Here is a 24,207-nt window from a genome sequence, read left to right as displayed (position 1 = left end):
AAAAGGCTCAGTAGACTTGATAGGGCAAAAGAATGGTGATGGGAAGACACTTTTTCTTTTTTTTCCCCCCTCAAAGGTGTTTCATGGGACTCCCTTCCAGACGAGCTGCTCTTAGGAATCTTCTCCTGTCTGTGCCTCCCTGAACTTCTGAAAGTCTCCAGTGTTTGTAAGAGATGGTATCATCTAGCGTAAGTATTTTTCACCCCTTCTGCTATATGTGGATGAGGAGAAAAGAAGGGTTATTTATTTATTCATTTGGGTCTGGTGAAACTGAAAACCAAGAAAAATATAGCAGCACAAAGCAAACTAGGTATCTTCTCCCTTTCATTAATAATCAGTGTCTTATTTCAGAGTGAAGGGAGGGAGCTACCGGAAGTGACTTACCCCATTTCTGAAAACCTCCTTTCCCTGTATTCAGTGTAGCCCGTGTTTATTGGGCAACGTACCGAGAGTGAGGGGAGTGATGGGCGTGCGCGAAGGCATAGCTGCTGCCCACCCACTGGCTGGGCTGGGCAGTGAGTGCAGTGAGAGAGAACTCGAGGCTCTGGCATTAGACCTGAGTGGGAAGCCAGCCTCTGCCACTTAGGCTTTGGGGGAACCTGATCGAGGTTCTTGACACTTCTGAGCTTCAGTCCCCCCCCCCATATATTAAATGGGGGTAACGGTACCTTCAGGACAGTGCCGCTGTGAGGATGCGGTATAAAGATGCCAGGGCAGTGCTCAGCTCGTAGAAACGTTCAGCGCGTGGCAGCCGACGGTTGTTGGGGTTTTTGTTGGTTCAGGGGCAGCACTTTTCAAGTGTGGACAGTGAGCTGCACAGGGGGAGTCTTGGTGAGCTGGGATGGCAGTGACGGGCCAGAAGCGGGGAGGAAATGACTGCCTTTCCATCTTCACCTTTTCTCCTACCCATTAACCTCTGGCCATACTTCGCTTTGTGTTCAAAGGCCATCTGTCTCTCTTCTCCCTCCACACATCTAGGACTCTCGTTGTGAGACAGCAGGAGCCCCTACCCTTCCCATTCACGGGTGTGCTGGAAATAAGACACTCTAGGTATTTACAGGAGTGGGCTACAGTCGTCCCTTGGTATCCTTTGGGTATTGGTTCCAGGACCTCCTGTGGATACCAAAATCCACAGATGCTCAAGTCCCTTATATAAAATGGCGTAGGACAGTCTGTCTCTGTATCCGGGGATGTGTGGTTGCTTGAATCCGCGAATGCAGAACCCGTGGATAGGGAGGGTTGACTGTATCTGCTTAGAAGAGCCACAGAGAGGTCTGCACACCTGGAATACTGGAGCAGGTAAATGGTGGTTGACTTTCACTTATCCCCGCCCAAGTGACCCCATCTTGATTTTCTTTTTCCGCCGGCTGTCTTCTCCATGCAGAGTCTATTAATCTTCATTTCAACTGTCATAAAATTTATAACTGACATTTATTAGGCACTTGTTATATGCCAGGCACTGCAGTCCTGCCTTCTTAATAATAGAGGTTGAATAACATGTTGACAATTTGTGTAGAATTATTTCGAAGCTCTAGCCAGTGGTCTGCAAGCAGTATTAAAAAGTAAAATTCTTGTAGATATTTAAAATGTCTCCTCATGGGCTTGATCTCATGTTTTTGTTAAATTGAATTAATCTCTGGGTATTAAAGCTTTATCGTGTTGTTTCGTACATTTTGGCACCTCGTTTTTGCTTCAGAAACACTATCTAAAATCTAAATATTTTTACCTTTTTCCTTCCCATTAGTTCATATGTATATACCTATATTTTTGTGCCTATATATATATTTTAAGCTTTTAAGGTATTGTAAAACAGAGCTGAACTATGACTTTTTCCTAATAGATGTCTGATAACTATGTCTCATAATAAAGTTGTAAAAACTTTCCTTCTTTTAGGTACATTTACACGTTCGTTAGGGTAATAGAGGTAGCCTGTTCATGCTTCACAAAAATGGCAAGTGGGATCCTTTGGGCCGTTTTGAACCTATCTACTCGTTCGATAATCAGTTGAGTGATTTGAACAATCACTTTTAAAGTTATCGAATTGATTTGAATCCTGCAATTGTATTCTCTGGTTCTAGATCATTGCATTGCACCTGATAGCATTGAACCAGCTAAATTGGAAATCCATATAAAGAGGAAGATAAAAGCTTATGCGTGATAGGACCAAGAGCTATTCAATAATGCCTTAAAAATATCATAGGTAATTGTGTAGTCAAAAACAAAGATGCCTTCGGAATTTGCTTCAAGGCAATTTAGTGGCCGTGTCCTCATGTTAGTAACGGTGTTGAGGGCCTCCAGTAACCAGTGTCCCGGCTTACCAAACACAGCACCTCCTCTTTCCCAGGTTTGACGAGTCTCTCTGGCAGACCTTAGACCTCACGGGCAGAAACCTCCACCCAGATGTGGTTGGTCGGCTGCTGTCTCGAGGGGTGGTTGCCTTCCGCTGCCCACGATCGTTTATGGACCAACCGTTTGTTGAACGTTTCAGGTAAGAAAGGAAAATTCCTGGAAAATCTTGGGATGGAAAACAGATCAAAATGTCTTTTTTCCTATATTCAGTTGTATGCCCTATGACAGGTTACGTGTGCATAATGGAGAGTTAGTTGCATATCTTGCCGCGTAGCCTTTGTGTTGAAACATGGCACAGGTTTCAGTGACATCATTCCCATTTTAACGCAGGGTTGCTCTTGGGCTCTTCCCAGGGTCTTAGATGTACTTGGGGTCCTCAGTAGATGGGTGTCCGGAGTCCCATGAGGCAGGAGCCAAGCAGAGCCCTCACCAACAGATGCAAGGCAGCCTAGCTATTTCCCCACTGCCCATTTCTGATCAAGAAAAAATGTGAGGCATCCTTTCAGGCTTTGTTACTCTTGAGTTTCTGATCCTATTGTGGACAAATTTGCATCCAGAAAAAAAAAGCCCTCTTTTGGTGTGACTTTTTTTTTTTTGCGTTACGCGGGCCTCTCACTGTCGTGGCCCCTCCCGCTACGGAGCACAGGCTCCGGACGCGCAGGCTCAGCGGCCATGGCTCACGGGCCCAGCCGCTCTGCGGCATGTGGGGTCTTCGCAGACCGGGGCACGAACCCGTGTCCCTTGCATCGGCAGGCAGACTCTCAGCCACTGAGCCACCAGGGAAGCCCGGCATAACCTTTTTGTCATCCACATCCAGCTCCTTCTCACGGTGCCCATTAATTAATTTTCTACGTGGGACTATATTGGCACAACACCTGGACTTGGCAAAAATGCTTTTGAATTTTAAAACAAACGAGTGTGGAAATTAGCTAGTAGCAACTTATTTTATGACCAAAACTATAGCTAATATTTGAAATGAGTATTTAGGGTCTTGTCTGTGATGGACTGCCCAGGTGGGGAGGAGAAGGGTCGGATGTGATCTGGATTTGCTGGTGTGAGCCACCTTGTGGAACCTCTTTTTATTCCTTCTGTGTTCAGCCCTTTTCGTGTACAGCACATGGACCTGTCGAACTCGGTGATCGATGTGTCTACCCTCCACGGCCTTCTGTCTCACTGCTCCAAGTTGCAGAATCTCAGTCTAGAAGGCCTACAGCTTTCGGATCCCATTGTCAAGTGAGTGGCAGCCAGGAGCGTGTCACAAAGGCAGTTGTTTTGTTAATTTTGTTTCCTGAGTGTACCTGGGGTGTCCTGTCCATATCCAGATGGACTCAGAAAATATCCAGTGCAGTGTTCCAGCTTCCGCAAAACTTTCCAGGACTCACCTAGGCAACCAAAGTTTGCATGCTAACTATATTGCCAGGGCTCGTGCTAGGTTCTAGACATACAGGGATGAATCGAGTCATGGTCCCTCCCTCATTCATGGGAGAAACAAGTAATTACAGTGCTGTGTGTTTGTTAGGTGCGTTGGCGAATGTGTGGCAACACACAGAGACCTAATTAAATTTCGAGAAGGCAGCCTTCTCAGAGGAAGTGACTCTTAAGCTGAGTATTGAAAATACGTAGGTAGGAGTTCTCCGCATGATATGGGGAAGGAAGCAGTCTGGTTGGGTCTAAACTCTGAAGTGGTCGGGAATTGCTGGAGCGTGGGGCTCAGTGAGGGAGGTGACAGGTGAGGGTGGTCAGGGACCAGATCATAGTGGAGTGGGCCCCTGCCACGCTGGAAGAAGTCTGGATTCTGTTGTGCGCTGTGAAGAGGGAAGTGTGGTGAAGAGAGGAGAGTGGTTCTAAGGATGGAAGGAACATGTCAGAGTTGAATTTTAGAAAATTAACTCACTGGGCATCTCAGAGGGTCAGTCAGACATAAAAGAAACTAGATTAGTTAAGATACTATTGTATTCATTCAGGTAAGAAATGATGACGCCTGATGGGAAAAAAATAGAATAATGATAATAATAGCAGCTAGCATTTATTGAGCATGTACTATGTGCCAGATACTAGATTCTTTAGAGGTATTCTGATTTAATCCTCACAGCAACTCCATGAAATATGTTCTTATTGTTCCCTTTTTACAGATGTGGAAACTGAGGAACAGAGAGGCTGAATAACTTGTCCAAAGTCACACAGTTAGTAGGTGGCAGAACCTAGATTTGAACCTGGCAATATAGTATGATTGCAGAACTCTCATTCTTAATCACTATTTCACTAACATGAGGCATTTGGGAATGTAGAGGAGAGGGCAAGATTGAAAGAACCTAGTGACTTTATAAGTAGAAGTTTACCAATTGTGGGTGAAATGGAAAAATGTTTATTTCATTGCTGGGTTTTTTTTTTGTATTTTTTTTTTAAAGTACATTGATCCGTGTTTGTTGTGGACTGACTCTCTGTGCCAGGCACTGTTAAGGCCTTTATTACATTATATCATTTAATTTTAACAACCCTACCAAAAAAGGTACTGATCTTGCCATTTCACAGATGGTAATAAACTAAGGCAAAACGTCCTGCTTGGCGTCATCCAGATAGTAAGATGTGAATTTAAACTCACTTCTGACGCAGAGGCCTGTGTGCTTTTAACTATCTCACTTAGCCTCACGCTTGTTGACTGAGTGAGTGTCTTGTTGGTGTTCTTATGACTTTGTCTTCTTTCTCCAGCAATCTTGCTCAGAACACAAATTTGGTGCGATTAAACCTTTCTGGGTGTTCTGGATTCTCTGAATCTGCCCTGAAGACTTTGCTGAGCAGCTGTTGCAGGTAGGAGAGATTTGAGATTTTGATTATAGAACTGTTGTTTCACATCAGGATAGAATCAAGGAACATTTTTAAGCTATACCTAACTCTCCAAGCTCTTGATTTGGATAATGCAATGCCTTTTGCCCTCCAAACTTTCCATCCAAACTCAGAAGCCAAATCAATTAAGTTTCCAAAGGATACTTGTGTAGTGATCCTTTTCTTTCTGTGACTATTAAAATACAGAAAATGTAGTAGTGTGTTTATTAACAGTATGTACAAACAGTATCTGTTTATACCTGACTTTACGGTCAGGCGTTTTTCCCTATAGTATCTGTAGACCTAACTTAACAGTTTGGATTAAATTTGTTATTGCAAAATACACCATGAATTGGGGTGATTCCATTAAAAACATCTTTTATATTATGTAGTAATATCAGTATATAAATAAGGTTACAGAGTTATAGAAATTAATAAGTGAGGGGGGACATGGCTCACAGAATACCCAGTACTGTGTGTGTGTCTGTGTCTGTGTCCTTTTTACTATCTCTTGGTCTCTGTGCTAATAGCATTGTACTTATTTCTACTTAATGATCTGTTGAAAGTAGATTGCCTTTGGCTAAGAATGTTATCAATGAGATAAAATGGTAGCCCTACATTTTCTCAGCAGTGCCAGGATTGGGATGTATAGTTTAATGGTTGGACTCTTTCTCTGAAGCCCTCATTTGCTCAGTTAGCAGAGGCCCAATAAGGTAAAGTGGATTTTTGTAATGTCAGCATCTCTTTATTAGGAATCCCCGGTACAATCCAACAGTTTTTTAAAGCATCTCGGGCGCTTGCTCATACTGTGTAGTTGTTTGCTAACAACCCGGGTGATTGAGAAAGAAAGCATAGAGACTAGAATTTTTCCATCTAGTCCTGCAATGAGGTTTGAGCAGGAGAGGAGAGCGCTTCCCTCCTCTTCCAGAAGGGGGCAGCATTCACTAGGCCCTTGGCTCACATCCCCTGACAAGTTTCTGGAACACACTGGAACAAGATGGGAGAAAGCAGTTTCAGGTGAGCGAATGTAGCTGCTTAGAGGAGCAGGGGTTCTGTGCAGAAAATGGTAAGGAATCGACGGCTTTGTATATTCTTGGTTTGCAGCTTTAGGCGGTGCTATGTCGAGAACTCATTCTGGGTAACGGTTTCACGCTTTCCTTATCATCCCTCTTGTGTGCAGATTGGATGAACTGAACCTCTCCTGGTGCTATGAATTCACTGAAAAGCATGTGCAGGTGGCTGTCGCACATGTGTCAGAGACTGTCACCCAGCTGAATCTCAGCGGGTACCGAAAGAATCTGCAGAGATCGGGTAAGACCTGCCGGGCTGCCGGCCCCTTAACCACAGCAGCCACGACAATAACAGCAGGTTTGATTTCTCGAGCATCTCCTAGGCGTGGTCCTCCATAAATTGTCTCATTTAATCCAGCGCATGTGTTCCTATTCCTATTTTTCAGATGAGGTAGCAGCTGGCTGATCAGAAGGGTCAGGTAAATGCCAACAGCTAGTGGGTAGCAGGGTTGGAATCCAGAATCTGAAAGTGGAAACCTTTATCCTTTAAAGCAATTTATGTTTAAGCAGAAGAAGTTCTTTTCATTAACTAAATTGTTAGCTAAAACCCCAACATAAAAATCAATCGGTGCAGCGTTTGATCAGTATTAAGCTGTGGTTCTCAACTGGAGATAATTTTGCCTGCAAGGGGACATTTGGCAAAGTCTGGAGACGTTTTTGACTCTCGCGGCTGCAGGGGTGTTACTGGCATCTGGTGGGTAGAAGCCAGGAATGCTGGTGAACAAGGCACAGGACAGCAGAATAACACACCAAAAAGAATCTGGTCCTAAATGTCAGTAGCGCCAAGGTTGAAAACCCTGTTTATAAACCCTCTTTCATATTTATAACTAACTCCTCTCAATTCAGTCTACGAAGGCAATGAGGTTTTTTAGACAAACACAGACTTTTGAAATCAGGGGTGATGTGTGACAAAGTCTTTATAAGCCTGAACGTTCAGTTATGCTTTGTCTTATTTGTCCAATATTGACAGAATCTTAATTTGCAAAGATAAGTTTTTGCAAATGGCAAGGTCTTTTTTTTATTAAAGTGTAATTGATATATAATATATAAGTTACAGGTATACAACAGAGTGATTCACAATTTTTAAAGGTTATACTACTTTTATAGTTATTATAAAATATTGGCTATATTCCCCATGTTGTACAATATATCCTTGTAGCTTATTTCATACCTAACAGTTTGTACCTCTTCATCCCCTACCCCTGTATTGCCCCTCGTCCCTTCTTCTCCCCACTGGCCACCACTAGTTTGTTCTCTATATCTGTGAGTCTGCCTCTTTTTTGTGATATTCACTAGTTTGTTGTATTTTTTAGATTCCTCATATAAGTGATAGCATACAGTAGTTATCTTTCTCTGTATGGCTTATTTCACTTAGCATTTTCACAGTTCCCTTCGTGATCTTGGGCTGTGGGTTGCACAAAGCCTAGTTAAGCCAGCCACACACCTCAGCCCTACCCTCGTGTCTTGATGGTGGTGTCAGCTCATCTGAGTATAAGTGTTTTTATTTATTATAGTTTTTAATATACTTAAAAAGATTTGAACCAAACATTTGCAGAATGTGTCTAACAGAAAAATGTTCTGTTCTACATTTTTTCCCTTTAAACACAATTTTAAGTCTGGTTATAGTATTATATAGTCATTCTCAAATATACCCAAAACATGTAAAAACACAAAAACAAATCAATAATCCCGCTAACATTTTGCCAGTCTTTTTTCCTGTTTAAAAGGTGTTTTTTTTAATGGGACATGGTGTATGGAATCTTTGTAACACGTTTTTATTTCAGGTAACCCCATTTTAGTCGCTACACAAATGTCATTTTCAGTGGCTGTGTGATATTCCATCAAATATATTTGTGTTGATTCATTCATAACTTATTCAGTTGATCTCCTTGTAATGAATGTTTAGAATCTTTGCAGTTTTTCCCTTTTTTTTTTTTGCGGTACGCGGGCCTCTCAGTGTTGTGGCCTCTCCCGTTGCGGAGCACAGGCTCCGGAGGCGCAGGCTCAGCGGCCATGGCTCACGGGCCCAGCCGCTCCGCGGCATGTGGGATCTTCCCGGACCGGGGTACGAACCTGCGTCCCCTGCATCGGCAGGCGGACTCTCAACCACTGCGCCACCAGGGAAGCCCAGTTTTTCCCTTTTATAAACAACTTTGGTACGGACAGAAGTGAACCTTTGAGTGCATTTCTAAGTGGAATTGCCAGCTCAGGGATTAGGTTCCGTTCTCAAGTTTTGGATAGTTATTGCCAAGTGGCCTTCCAAGGATTTTAAACTCCCACCAGTGAGCATCCTCTTCACAGTGAATCCCACCCCTGGTTCTTCCCTCTTCATCCCCAAGAGAAGACAGTGCCCTTTGTACATTTCTGCCCATATCTGAATTTCCCACTTCTTTATTGAGAGTTTTTCTGTAATGAACCAAGGTTCTGGGTGCAAGGTCGAGAACCTCTGCTGTAGGCAGACTGCTGTAAACTGTGTCCAAGTTTGGCTTAAAACCCTTTTCTTTGTTCCTCCGAAAAAGAACAAATCGCCTTTTTACTGAGTTTTGGCAGGAATAATAGGTGGTAAAATCCTGCTGCTAGACACCTTCAGGGCAAGGACACAGATGCGGAGTAGAAGCTGAGGTGTTAGTTTCCTTAATTACACAGTGGGAGTCAAAGGTTTTTAAATGGATGTCTTCAGCAGTGGCGCACACTATTTCATTGTTTAGGTGGTAATACAGATTTTGTATTTTAGCTCCAAGCCTGGTGCCAGACCTCCTGGGGTCAAGTACCCACTCTGCCATTTACTGGGGAGCCTTGAGCAAGTCGCTTAACCTTTCTGTTCCTCCATTTCTCATCAATAAAATGGAGATAACAGAACCCGCCTCTTAGAGTAAGGAATAAATGGGTTAATACGTGTACAGGATGTTGAATTATTCTTGGCACATAATGAGAGATCAGTAACGGTTGCCTGTTCATTTTTTTTTTTTTTTTTTTTTTTTTTTTTTTGCATTACACGGTCCTCTCACTGTTGTGGCCTCTCTCGTTGCGGAGCACAGGCTCTGGACGCACAGGCTCAGCGGCCATGGCTCACGGGCCCAGCCGCTCCGCGGCATGTGGGATCTTCCCGGACCGGGGCACGAACCCGTGTCCCCCGCATCGGCAGGCGGACTCCCAACCACTGCGCCACCAGGGCAGCCCGCCTGTTGATGTTTTCATTCTCTACCCAGATGAGCACTGAATGAGGTTTGGAGGACCTAGCTTTTGGTCTTGGATTTACTTGGACTTCTCTAGCTAGAATTGTCTCTCTTTTAAAATGACAGGTTAGATTAGGAGGTTTCTAAGATCCCTTCTAACTCAAGTGAAATGAAGGAGACAGGGAAGAGGAATCTTGGCAGGGACTGCTGTTTACTAACGCTTCCCACCAAGGGAAGACCGCGGCTTCAACAAGGGCCAGAGACAGAGACTGACCAGTTTTATCCCCCAAGGTTTCGTTCTTTCCCAGGTGGTGGCAAAGTAAGATTGTATCTTGTTGTGGATTTTGTGGGTGGCTGGCTGGCTGGCGAGGTGATGGGTCACTTAAAATTGTGCTGTGCACTTCTTTATTTTTTAGTGACTAATGAGGCAAATTTATTCCAATTTATTGAGCCCCTATAATGCATAAAGCCCTGTTCAGACTTGGGAGGCGTGGCCTTGAACAGAACAGAGAAAGTCATCCTTGTGAAGCTTCCATTCTGGTGGGGAAGGCAGACAATCAACAAGGAATTAAATGTGATGAAAGGAGGTGAAAATGCAAGGAGGAAGAATTTAAAGCACAGTGCTTAGGTGGAGTGTGGCGGGTAGGGGGCTCTTTTCAGATGGAATGGTCAAAGAGAAGGCCTCCCTGAGGAAGTGACACTTGAGCACAGACCTGAAGGAGTGAAGGAGTGAGCCGTGTAGATATGTAAGCAAAGAACATTCTAGAACTAAGGACAAACAAGTGCCTTTGGAGGAAAGTCACACATGCTACTTTGTAATCAGAAAATGAATCAATACATGTTATTTATTTTTTAAAATAGACAAACTTTATTAATGTGTGAGGTTTTTTCCTCTCGGTTTGGGAGCCAGTGAGGGGGGAGGCAAGGAGGACCGTGGTAGGAGCTGAGATAGCTGGGGCATGCTCTCTAAGCCAGGGCAAAAGCTCTGTTTCCATTTTTTTTCCTGAGTAAGATGGGAAGCCATTGGAGTGTTTTGAGCAGGAGTGAAATGATCTGACTCACCTTTGAAGTCTCCTTCTGGTGCTGTGCTGGGAAAAGGCTGCTGGAGACTAGGGTGGTAACATTTGAGGAAGTAAGAAGTGATCCGATTTCAGACACAGTTTGAAAGCCGACCTAACAGGATTTGGTAACAGATTGAATGTGGGATATGAGGAAACAGTCAAGTACGACTCCCAGGGTTTTGGCTACAGCAACTGGATTGGTGAAGTTCCCACTTACTAAGATGGGGAAGACTTTAGGGAAGGAGCAGATTGAGAGGAGAAATCAAGCGTTTGGTTTTAGGCATAAATTTGAGATGCTTATCACATAGCCCAGTGGGCGTGTTGGCTGTGTTGAAAATGCAAGTCTAGGATTCAGGGGAGGGGATGGGACTGAAGATGTAGCTGTGAGAAGGGGAAAAAAAAAAAAAACCCTCAAACATCAATAAAATTTGTCTATTTTTCAAAGTAAATAACACTGATTCATTTTCTGATTACAAAGTACTGCATGTGACTTTCTTCCAAATTCTGAAAAGTTATCTCTGATCCTACCATCATTGGTGACTGTAGTTAACATTTGGATTATTTTCTTCCAGCCTTCCAACCCCCAACCCCCTTTCTTACTGTGTGTGTTTGTGTGTAAATATGAGTTTGTGTGTTTTAACTAAATTGAGATTATAATGCATTTTATATATTTTGTTTTGTTTTCACTATACAACATATCCTGAGTATTTTTTCATGTCACAAAATGTTACTAAAAAGCTTTTTAATAGCTGCTATTAGCATTGTGCTCCATAGATTGGATGAAGGTTAACCTATTAAAGTAATCAGGGGAGGGGCTTTTGTAACTGTCACTACAATGAATATCTTAATGCATATCTCTAATTATTTTTCTAAAAGTGGAATTACTGAGCCAAAGAGCTAAATGTGTAATACCCTGAACACTTTTTTTTTTAAAAAAGATCAGTGCACTCAAAAAAAAAATCAGGTCTTCTGAAAGGCTGCATAAAATTAAATATCCACTTTTAGTATATGGGGGGACCTGCTTTACGATAGTTCATCAATTCTGGGCATTATAATAGGATTTGTTTTTCATTTGATGGCAGAAGAGCAATAATTTTATTTTGCATTTCTTGCTCCGTTTTTATTATGTCTATATTTATGTTCTTTGCCCTTTTTTTTTTAATACTCTTTATATAATAAGACCACTAACTCTGTTGGAAACATTTATTCTCAGTTTTCTGATACCTCTTTAATTCTGCTTGTGTTCTGTTTTGCTTTAACATGGTAGAGTTTTTAAAAATGTATGTAGCAGGGGACTTCCCTCGTGGTCCAGTGGTTAAGACTCTGCGCTTCCAATGCAGGGGGCCAGGTTCGATCCCTGGTCAGGGAACCAAGATCCCACACGCTGCAGCTAAGCCCGTACGCTGCAACTACTGAGCCTGAGTGCTGTAGAGCCTGCACGCCGCAACTAGAGGAGCCCACATGCCTCAATGAAGACCCAGCACAACCAAAATAAATAAATAAAAAATTTTTTTAAATTCATGTAGTAAACTATCAGTGTTCCCTTTATGTTTAAAAGCTCCTTACCTATCCCAAGATGCAATGAATAATTATTCATTTTTGCATTTGGAAGTTTTTAACATGTAGAATTTATTTGGATATTTTATTTGAGCTGGAGAAGTAAATTTTTTCCAGTTGTGGTAGCCATATTATTTTTTAATAATCCATGATCTCCCCCACTGATTCTGAGTGGTACCTTTATGATATGTTGTTTGTTTATATATATTGTGCTGTTTGGTTTTGCTTCTTGCTATTGTGAATAGGACTTGTTTTTCCCTATTTCCAGCCAGCTATTGCTGGCACACAGACAAGCTAAGGAGTTTGTTTTCCAGTCATTTTACACAGTTAGTTCTCTTACTGTATATTTCCAGTAGTTTTTCAGATGATTCTCTTGGATTTTCCAGGTAGAAAGTCTTATATGCCAAGATGATAATTTTGTTTTTTGTCTCTAATAGTGAGTGACTCTAATTGCACCATTCTGAATTTCCAGCACAATGTGAAATGAAGTATTGACAGCAGGGATCCTTGTCTGATTCCTCATTTGATAGTGACCATCATTTTTTTTCTAGATGTCTCTACCTTAGTTGGAAGATGTCCCAGTCTTGTCCACCTAGACTTAAGGTATGTTTTTATTGAAGACAAAATATTTTTTTAAAAATGAAAATTCATGATTCCTCACTGAATGAAGAAAGGATCTTAATATGTTGAATTGAAGGAACTAAGCGATAAGACTATTCCTGTCTTCTCCATCTGGTATTGATGGCTAGATTTTGAATTTTTCCTTCTGTTACAGCGATAGTGTCATGCTGAAAAGTGACTGCTTTCCGGAATTTTTCCAGCTCAACTACCTCCAACACCTATCACTCAGTCGGTGCTATGACATAATACCTGAAACTTTACTGTAAGTAGTTTTGTTTTCTAAAGCAAGCAGAGGGCAGGGACCAAAAGAGATGTCCCTTGGTGGTAAAATCCATTATTAACAGCAGATGTTTAAAACTTACTTAAACATCAAATTAGTGTACCACACACTGGTTAGGAAAGACTAGCAAAATAGAAATACCAAGGCAAAATTTTTTGCTTAAAATGTCTAGTAAAGTTGAGTGGATTGAGGTAGTTTACTAAACATTTATTTAGCTATGAGCGAGTTTAAATATTAGAATACTGTACTACTACTTGTGGAGAACTTACAAAAGCGGGAGAAGATAGCCTTTACCCCCAGGAAGCTCAGATTATATGACGGGGTAGGCAGACCCAGCGTGTGTGCGTGTGTGCGTGCGTGCGTGTGTGTGTGTGTGTGTTTCCGAAACTTTTCAAGTCTACTAGAGTTGATTCCAGAAACCTTCATCTGAGCTTAGAGGAAAAATTCTGTAATCTTCTAGTGGCATCTGTCCTGGATGGTCAAGGAATGGAAAAAATAAACAATTTAAGTAGTAAGTATTGTAAGAGTGATTGATGCTCTCTTTGAAAAGGGGGGAGATTGAGATCCAGAAGAGTAAAGTAACTTACCCAAAGCTGAATAGTGAGTTACTGGCTGAGCTGGGTCTGCATTCCAGGTCTCCTGGACACGTGCAAAGTAGTCTGTATCTAATCTGGTAGCTGTTACAGGGATTAATTTTGTACCTGCTCAGCAACTTCCGCAAAATCAAGGCAGTGCCAACAAAAACAGAATTGGGTCCATCTTCCTTTTAAGAAGTGCTATATCCAAGTCATCCTGGAAATAACATCATCTCTGTAGTTTTAAGAAGTTTTCCTATATTTCAAAGGGCTGGAAAATTCTTCCTTGGTTCAAATATAACTGTATAGCAGTTTTATTAAAAACCTCAAGAAGTCAGTATCTTGGATTTGGCCTGGTGCCCTTCTTTCGCATTCCAACCAGTATGCCCTGAATTAGGCTGCTGACCTCATTTAAACTCACCATCCATGTGAAGGTAATCAAGCTTCTGGTTCCTACCAAAGAAAAGTGGTGAATTGGAGCACAGAATTTATGTAGTCTGCAAATTACCGGTTTGCATCTTGTAAGTTAGTTTCAAGAATTAATGAATATAGCAGCACTGTTTACAGTAGCCAAGACATGGAAGCAACTTAAATGTCCATCAACAGATGAATGGATAAAGAAGATGTGAGATATATATATATATACACCATGTATATACAATGGAATATTACTCAGCCGTAAAAATAAATGAAATAATGCCATTTGCAGCAACATGGATAGACCTAAAGATTATCATACTAAGTAAAGTAAATCAGACAGAAAAAGGAAAATATCATGTGATATCACTTATATGTGGAATCTAAAAAGATACAAGTGAACTTATCTACAGAACAGAAATAGACTCACAGACATTGAAAACGAATTTATGGTTATCAAAGGGGAAAGGGCAGCAGTGGGGAGAGATAAATTAGGAGTTTGGGATTAACAGATACACACCACTATATATAAAATAGATAAACAACAAGGACCTATATTCAGTATCTTGGAATGTAGCACAGGGAACTATATTCAATATCTTGTAATAACCTATAATGGAAAAGAATCTGAAAAAGAATATGTGTATACATATATATAACTGAGTCACTTTGCTCTACACCAATATAACATTGTAAGTCAACTATACTTCAATTTTTAAAAAATAATTTTTTTAAAAAAGGAATTAATGAATAAATCAGATACATCAGCTACATAGAGTTAACTAGTAGAATTAGGGAATCTGGTAATTACATTTTTTAATAAATCAAGATTTATTAATTACATTTTTTAATAAATCAAGATTTAAATAATCTTGGGGCTCAGGGTCTGAGCGGGTATCTCATTTGGGAAAGCACTGCCTAAAAGGAATGCTAGTATTTAGTTTCAGGGCTCTCAGATGTTGGGGTCTCAATTCATATGCATTCAAATCTGCCACTTGAATTTTCTAGCATCCAGAACTCCTAGGAGCCTGCAGTGTCCACCCAAAAAGGCATCTCTGTCAACCATGCTTTCCTGTCCTTGCCATCTAGGCTTCAGCTTCATTGCCTGTGCAGCGCCCTGGAGCGCAGTGATCATTCTTTTTTGGTTGCTTTTCTGAAGAGAATCTATCCACGTGTCTTACTTTTGTTCTTTCTCTCCAGAGAGAAAGAAGCTAAGCAGAGAATCCCCAAATGCTTTCTGTTGAGCAGAGGCTAAGGGGAGGCTGTGAGCCTTCACATATTTTTATCCAGTGGGATGACAATGCTTTCATAGTAATATCTGCAGCAGTGTGAATTGATGGTTCAGAGCGTGGGCCTGAAGCCACAGACCTAGGTGTGAACCCTCACAGCATTGTTGTAACTGATTTGTCTAGATATTGTCTCGAAATAAGGGCAACAGGGGCATCAGGAGTTTAGTGACAAGCCAGACCACCAGAATAGAGTGAGAACAGACAGAAGAAAGATGCTGTCCTTGAACTTTAAGGTAAAAAGAGTATGTTTCTTAAGACGTTACGTAGATAGTATACTGGTTTACCTTCTGAATCCATTAAGATGAGTTTGCTAGTACCCTATCCTTAAAAGTTTCTCCAGGTGAAATGTCTTGCCCTCCAATTTCAGTCATTCTGGCGGCTGATGTCCGTGAAATGCATAGTAAGAATTCTGGGATCCTCAACAATAATTTCCAGAAAGTCATTTGTGCTAAAGAATTTTCATTTTTTATCTCAGAAGTGGGAAAATAAAATTTGAATGCGTTTCTTCTGTAATGATAATGCTTTAAAATACTTGGGAAAATGTAGGGTTTTTGTCTGCAGGACATATACCCTCATTGTATTTATTCCCTTACTCCTTAATTGATCCGATTTCCTTATATCCAAAAGTCCTTCTAATTATTCTGTATTTCTCATTCAAGTAAGAAATCTAAGCTGGAGATAGTAAAGTGATCTGAGATTAGGAGAGACTAAATAATAACTCCTGTAGGATAATTTGTAGTTGAGGAATTTAAGATTTTATAAGGAAAATGGGATTATGTAGATGAGGTAAGCAGTGAACCTGTGAAAGGGTTTATAAATACCTTTTGTTTACTAACTAAAGACACTTTAAGACATCAGTGTCATTTTATACTTCTTAAGTTAGAAATCATGGCTCTTAAACTATTCATACCTATTTACTCTCCCTTCGTTGGCTTTTCAGTCTCTTACCTTGTAGTTTCAAAGAGATGCTTGCATATGTGTTCTGCTGTGTTGTAGGTGATACACATACAAGAGGCTTGTTGTTGGTGTTGTTTTTCGTTTTTTTGTTCTCCTTAAAATTTTAGAGACTTTCTGGTTTTTCGACTTGGGAATGATCATTCGTCCATCCCATCTTACACCGCTCACTTCTTACTCACGTGTAAACACCTGAGTGTCTTCTAAGTGTCTGGTGTAATTTCCTTCCTCACTAAGCTCTTTTGAAGTGCTGTTGCAAGAACATTTCCTCTTCTATCATCTGCCATTCCTCGTCACTCCCACCTGTAGTTTCTTCTTTTAAATACTATCCACTGCAGAATGTCTTACAATTTGGCTAATCTGGAGATCGCAGAAACCGAATTCTCATGACTATGACAAAGTTCTCATACTCAGATTTCACATAAGAGAGATTTAAGTTTGGGACAGGATTGCTATCATCTTCAGTGATACTAAGTAGAAACACCTATGTATTACACTCCTGTTTCTTTTGTTTCTTTTTTTTCAAAATAAGTTTATTTATTTTATTTTTGGCTGCATTGGGTCTTCATTGCTGCACGTGGGTTTTCTCTAGTTGCGGCAAGCGGGGGCTACTCTTCGTTGTGGTGCATGGGCTTCTCATTGCGGTGGCTTCTCTTGTTGCAGAGCACAGGCTCTAGGCGCACAGACCTCACTAGTTGTGGCTCACGGGCTCATGAGTTGTGGCTCATGGGCTCTAGAGCACAGGCTCAGTAGTTGTGGTGCACCGGCTTACTTGCTCCGTGGCATGTGGAATCTTCCCTGACCAGGGCTTGAACCTGCATCCCCTGCCTTGGCAGGCAGATTCCTAACTACTGTGCCACCCATGCACTCCTGTTTCTGTTCCAGAGATTAGCTTACTTTACAAACAACAACAGTTTGTTCTTGCTGACTTTCTTTTAAGTCTGTTGTGACCTCTGGATCTTAGCGCCCCCTTAGGAACACCAAGCATATTTATTTTACTTGGATAGTACTTTTATTTTCTAAATTACCCTTCCTCTTGTTTTCAGCTAATGTATGTAAACACCTATGGGGTTTAAAACACTTTCTTGAATGTAGAATAAATACACTTAGAGGGGGAGTGGAAAGAGTGGGAGAGCAGGTTTAGTAATGAAGGGCCTAAGGCCAACAGAGTGTTTTGAGTTCTGTAAACATGAGGGAGCTGGGGCTTCCCTGGTGGCGCAGTGGTTGAGAGTCCGCCTGCCGATGCAGGGGACACAGGTTCGTGCCCCGGTCCGGGAAGATCCCACATGCCGCAGAGCAGCTGGGCCCATGAGCCATGGCCGCTGAGCCTGCGTGTCCGGAGCCTGTGCTCCACAATGGGAGGCCACAACAGTGAGAGGCCCACGTGCCAAAAAAAAAAAAAAAAAAAAAAAAAACATGAGGGAGGTATCAAAGATTTTTGAGCATGGGAAGGACATAGTCTGAGCTAGGCTTTACGAAGATGCCTTGGTCATTGGTATATACACTAAGCTGAAAGGAAGAAAGATTGGAGGCAAGGTGACAATTATTATCAGGAAGGTTTATTTTTTTTAAGTAATTATTGGCAATATGAAAATATAAAGGATGCTTCTAATTCTAGGTTATTGATGTGCTCATCGATCTGCAGTGGGATTTTGTTGAAACTCCAAACTAAATATTCCCTTTCCTGAGACTTTGTACTGTGTGTCCCAACCTGGAGCACATACAGATCAGAGAGATGAATTTCTAAGCACACAGACCTGGGTGAAAAAAAAAGAATCATTACCAAAGAGTATTTACTTTGGGAAAACAGGCTCCCTTTTTTGTGGAACAGAATTTCACTCTTGACAGAGATGTGTTTCACTTAATGTGAAATACCTAGGAAGAGGACTGCGATACATGTGACAGAAAAAAAAAATGGTAATATGTAGAGAAGTAAGATGTCTATTGTCTCTATCTGCACCCAACACATAACCTTAAAATATCGTCGTGAAGTCACTGTTAGGTTTCATCACATGTAATGGACTTGTTGAGTATTAACCATTGTTTAGAAGTTATCGGCTCTGCTCACATCTCCTTTTGAGAGGGCGAGCCTAGTTCAAATAAAGGTCAAGTCCATATCCTTAAGTTGCATGTAGCCTTTGGTGACTCCATCTGATGCCACAGTAAAACATTTACTTTTACCACCACTAGCTTGCTGGCTTCTCCTCACAACACAGTGACACTTTTTAGTCTAAACCAAGAATGGAGAAAGGAAGAAAATATGGTTGGACTTTAAATAAACCTTGGAGTTTTCCAGTTATTAGATATTCAACAAAATGCACTTGTGTGTTTCCTTATGCTGTGTTGCCCAAGCTATGGACTGTGCTTTGTGGTTTGATTTACCTTTACAATTTTCTCAAATCACTGATTGTAAATTATGTCTTTAGTTTGCATTTTATAAAATATAATACAAATTGTAAAAAGTGGGTCATGTTACTCTAGGGGAACAGTTACCATAGATACTGCTACTCTGAAAGTCTCTCTCTTCCTTTCCAGTGAACTCGGAGAAATTCCCACACTAAAAACACTACAAGTCTTTGGAATCGTGCCAGACAGTACCCTTCAACTATTAAAGGAAGCCCTTCCTCATCTACAAATTAATTGTTCCCCTTTCACCACCATCGCTAGGCCAACCACTGGCAACAAAAAGAACCAGGAGATATGGGGCATCAGATGCCGACTGACACTGCAGAAGCCCAGTTGTCTATGAAGTATCTATTGCAAGATGGTGTCTCCTCTTTTCTTTGAACAGGGAAAGTAGGCAGGAAGCCCAGTTGCGGGGAGCTCAGCTATTTTTATTCTTGGTTTTCTCTTGCCTTCCTTCTACAAGTATATTAGAGAACCGTTGGAGAGAAAACTATGAAGTGTTGCTTTTGAAAAATGACTAGGAAAGCTTTTATCACTGCTATATCCTTAAGAGCCTAAGCTGTATGCCTTCTGAAATTTTAGGAGAGTGAGCCTATAATTTCAAGATACCTTAAAGAGCAAAATTTGAGCCACCTCTTCCAAGTGCCCTTCTTATTAAATCTATTTAGAATCAAGCTTAAAAATCACCACCAGCAAATCATTTTCATAGCCTATATGGCAACTGAACTTTCTTCTATTTAATTTCTCAGTACTGCTTTATAAGACGTAGGTTGCAAAAAATAATAAGCTATTTGTATTGTAAGCTGAGCAGAATGAGAATCATAGATTTGCGGCAGTCTGCTGAGGATAGAAAGAAAAATACACATTTCAACTTTGCCTTTAGATTTGCAATTAGGTATATGGAAACAAATAGCCCCGGGTCATTCACCTTAAAACCTAAATAAAAAAACAACCAGCCAACCAGAGGTATAGAATTGGTTAGAATTTACAGGCTCAAGAGGCAATTTTCTATGACAGGTTAACCTGGGGGATCCTCTAATGCACATTAATGAAGTCTCCTTTATGTACTGTGTTCCCAGCATTCTAAATTAGCTGAGGAAATTTAATTGTGGACTTCTGACTTTATGATCAAATTATGTTAACATAGGTTCTTTAGCTTTTAAAGTGACTTGCTATGTTTTAGAAAGGTGGTAGGAACCAGTCAGTCTCTAATTCTTAAAATGGTTGGAATGCTGAACTGAGGTTACCTGTTGTTTTCCTTTATCACTGAGGTTCTTGAAGTTATTTTTATATTACTCTGGAATCAAGTATTTTAAATTATCCTTTTTTTTTTTAAATGGCCTTCCACAATGATTGAAACAACCCATTTTATAAGGTTACTGGACCTAGAGTTCCCTAAGAAGAACCGCATGTTCCTTTCAATCAGAAATACACAGCAGAATTACGTGTATGTTCCACGCAGTTTCAGAGCAGTTAGCACAGCTGGCACCTGCATAAAAGTTAAGGCTCAGGTGTTGAAACTTTTGATGGCATCAGTGATTTTTTTTTTAATGATACGTGGAAGCAAAAGGATTAAATTCTACTTTAAAAAACACTAATTTCTTATTTAAATCGATGATCTCCCCGTATGTTCAAAATGGAACAAAAAGCCCAAACTCATTTCTATTAACATTGCTTTTTCTAAATCGGATTTTTCAAATGTTAGAAACAATGGTATGAAGTGCCCTTATCTGCTCAGACCTAAGGAAGAACATTTTAAAGTAGTGTTATACGGGAAATGATTAGGTTTCAATTCCATAGTAGTTAAAAAGTGCTAAATACTACTTGAAATTATTGTTTACAGATTAGTGACAAGGGCTGGAGGTAGGATCCGGTTGGCCTCTGATTTCCGGATGCCCTCAAACATACAGTACTTCCAAACTTAAGTCCAGCCGTAAGCTACTTTGCTAACATGTCAGAGTAATCTGTATTTTTGTATGGGATTTCTACTTTTATAGACTTGTTTTAAAATAAAACACATTTTTATAAAAATGAATACTTCAGCTAAGTTGTTTTCCTTTTTTCTTTCTCTTTCTTAAGTACTCTGGTTAAAATGAACATTTGGTATGGTGTGGGATTTGTCTCAGCCCTCTGAATAAGGCACTTTAAAACAAGCCCTAGGGTTTCCCTGGTGGCACAGTGGTTAAGAAGCTGCCTGCCAATGCAGGATACACAGGTTCGAGTCCTGGTCCGGGAAGATCCCACATGCCACGGAGCAACTAAGCCCGTGTGCCACAACTACTGAGCCTGTGCTCTAGAGCCCGCGAGCCGCAATTACTGAGCCCGCGCACCTAGAGCCCATGCTCCGCAACAGGAGAAGCCACCGCGACGAGAAGCCCACACACTGCAACGAAGAGTAGCCCCCGCTCGCCACAACTAGAGAAAGCCTGCGCACAGCAAGGAAGACCCAACACAGCCAAAAAACTAAAAAGAAAACCAAAAAAGTTCTGTTTTTTAAAAAAAATGAAAAAATAAGCCCTAACATGGTCCCTTTTTGCCCCATCTACTTCATGTGTTGTCAAATTAAAATGTTTATAATTCTTTGACAAGGGGCTGAATATACAGGCTTGTTATGGTTAAAGTGCCTCTCATAGTATTAACATGTTTATAAAACATTTGAGATTTAAGTGATAAATATGATAAGTACTATCAATAAAAGGTAGTAGCACTTTTTAAATACAGACTTGATCAGCTTATATTGTGTATTTTACTCTCATTAGGAAACTATTTGAATAGTTCACCCTATACCCAGAGATCTTCTAGGAATTAATTCCTTTTGAATTCGTCCATTCAAATGGTACAACGGTGATTCTTCCTAATTATTACCCAGTTTTGCTTCTTTTTTGATATTATCAGTACTGTTTCTTTTTATTTTATTTTTTTTTTTGCGGTACGCGGGCCTCTCACTGCTGTGGCCTCTCCCGTTGCGGAGCATAGGCTCCGGACGCGCAGGCTCAGCGGCCATGGCTCACGGGCCCAGCCGCTCCACAGCATATGGGATCTTCCCGGACTGGGGCACGAACCCGCGTCCCCTACATTGGCAGGCAGACTCAACCACTGCGCCACCAGGGAAGCCCCACTATGTTTCCTTTTTTGTTTTTAATTATAAAAAATGTCAAATGCAAAAGGTAGAGAAGATGATGAACCTCATTATCCACTTTCAAAGGTCATTAACTCATGGCCAATCTCATCCATCTATCATCTCCCCCACCCCACACGTACCACACACAGGCTCACAGATTATTTTGATGCAAAACCCAGAACTCTGACTTCATAAGTCGTTCAGTAGCTACCTCTAAAAGATATCCTGAATTAATTCTGAAAAATTAAATATCAAGATGGTGTTGAAAGCTCCCTAGCTGTTGGAAGTGTTTTCTTACATGGGTTTGTTTTGATCAGGCTCCAAACATGGTTCATACATTGCATTTGGTTGACATTGACATTTCCTTAAGTCTCTTAATCTTAGAGTTCCCCTTCTTTATTATCCTTACAATTTATTTACTGAAGAAACTACGTTGTTTGTCCAGTGTTCCACATTCTGGATTTTGCAGTTGTGATCAATCCCTGGAATAATGTTTAACATGTTAATCTGTCCCCTATTTCCATAAACTGGTAGTTAGATCTAGCAGCAAAAAGCTCCTAACCAAGAGTGATTTTGCTACCCGAGAGACATCTGGTAACATCTGAAAACAGTTTTGGCTGTCACAAGTAGAGGCACTACTGGCATCTAGCAGTTGTATACCAAGGATGCTGCTAACCATCCTACAGTATCTAGGACAGCTCCCCACAATAAAGGATTATCTGATCCAAAACCTCAAGTGTCAGTGTTGAGAGACCCTGATCTAGAGGCTTTGCCTATCAATGCTTTTTGTTTTAGCAAGGAGATACTTGATAGGTAGTATTAGTCTTCCTTCAAGAGGCACATAACATCTGGCTGTCATTCTTTTTATGATATTAACATCTGCCTATGGCCCTTGATTTTTCTCCTATACCCTAGCTGCAAGTTCCCAAGATATTATGTAAAGTCTGGCCAAATGCAAAATTTTTATTTCTGGGTAACGTGACTTATGTCCCTTCTATCATGCTGAACTCAATTACAATCCAACATTGGCCAACGATGTACAATGTAGAGGACGGGGGAGGTACAGAGCATGAGGAAAGGCACTAAGTAGTCCAGGAAAACTAGAAAGAAACACCTTTCCACTGGATACCCTAACCTTGGAATAAACAAAAAGGCAACCTTCTCTCTCCCATCCCCACCTGGCCAAATGTCCCAGGAAGTCCAAAAGCTCTCTTCACCAAGAGGTTAGCTCCTTACAATACAGGTTGAAGCCCTAAAGCCTATACTAAACTTATTTTATGGATTTGTTTTAATATTTATTTATTTTTAGTGAATCTATCAAAATGCTGATATTTTGGTATTCCTTAAGCCAAATATCAAGATATCTACCATGTACATTTGAGCATTAAGATCACTATATTTTAAGGTCTTCAGATGGCAGGGGCTGTGATTGATGAGACAGTAAGGCAGGCTTTTTCCATAGCCATCCATTTTTAAATGAATAGGCACACTGGAATGTATCACATCCCAACCATTACCATGCATTTATATTGTCTTTTAAACAAAAACTGGCCATAGTCATTTACATTGGCTTTTTAAAAAATTTTATTTTTTATACAGCAGGTTCTTATTGGTTATTTATTTTATACATATTGGTGTATATTACATTGGCTTTTAAAATGCATTTTTACTCAAAACTATTTACTCATGTAAAGTGGATAATCCACAACCCATTTAAAAGGCTAGTGGAAATACTTAAAAGATTAATATTGGGCTGGCCAAAAGGTTTGGTTTTTTCCATAAGATGGCTCTAGTAGCACTTAGTTGTCTTTAACATCATTTGAAACAATTTTGTTAGATTGTATGCAAGCTGTTATATTACCATGCATTTAAAAAAAGACATCAAAATTGGTGAATTTTTGTGTAGCCATTTTTATATTGAAGATGGAAGAATTGTTATAAAGCAGAAATTAACACCATTGTAAAGCAATTATACTCTAATAAAGATGTAAATAAAAATTAAATAAATAAATAAATAAAAGTCCCTTCAAACCACACACACACGAAAGATGGAAGAAAAAAAGCAGTATTTTCGGCATATTAGGCTTTATTATTTCAAGAAAGGTAAAAACGCAATTGAAACGCAAAAAAACATTTGCACAGTGTATGGAGAAGGTGCTGTGACTGATCGAATGTGTCAAAAGTGTTTTGCGAAGTTTCATGCTGGAGATTTCTCACTGGACGATGCTCCATGGTCGGGTAGACCAAGACTAGTTGAAGGTGACAGCAATCAAATCGAGACATTAATGGAAAACAATGAATGTTATACGACGCGAGAGATAGCTGACATACTCAAAATATACAAATCAAGTGTTGAAAATCATTTGCACCAGCTTATGTTCATCGCTTTGACGTTTGGGTTCCACATAAGTGAAAAAAACCCTTCTAGACCCTATTTCCGCATGCAATTCTCTACAGAAATGTAATGAAAACATTCCGTTTTTAAAACAAATTGTGACAGGTGATGAA

The 24,207-nt window shown here is 40.5% G+C and overlaps 1 protein-coding gene across 1 annotated transcript in view; it reads left to right on the top strand.

Moving 5' to 3' along the window:
* Positions 1–20,527, top strand: part of SKP2 (S-phase kinase associated protein 2) — a 32,270-nt gene extending 11,743 nt beyond the window's left edge. The window contains exons 3-10 of the mRNA XM_082837021.1: positions 77–188; positions 2,345–2,488; positions 3,448–3,582; positions 5,059–5,157; positions 6,353–6,483; positions 12,588–12,639; positions 12,812–12,919; positions 18,708–20,527. Coding sequence (XP_082693147.1) covers positions 77–188; positions 2,345–2,488; positions 3,448–3,582; positions 5,059–5,157; positions 6,353–6,483; positions 12,588–12,639; positions 12,812–12,919; positions 18,708–18,921 — 995 coding nt within the window. The 3' untranslated portion in view covers positions 18,922–20,527. The remainder of the gene's footprint in view (positions 1–76; positions 189–2,344; positions 2,489–3,447; positions 3,583–5,058; positions 5,158–6,352; positions 6,484–12,587; positions 12,640–12,811; positions 12,920–18,707) is intronic.
* The last annotated feature ends 3,680 nt before the right edge of the window (positions 20,528–24,207 follow it).

This window comes from Leucopleurus acutus, assembly GCF_964270905.1.
Source record: "Leucopleurus acutus genome assembly, chromosome: 3".
Classification (NCBI taxonomy): domain Eukaryota; kingdom Metazoa; phylum Chordata; class Mammalia; order Artiodactyla; family Delphinidae; genus Leucopleurus; species Leucopleurus acutus.
Note: the sequence above shows the minus strand (reverse complement) of the source record. Positions and strands in the feature narration are given on the sequence as shown.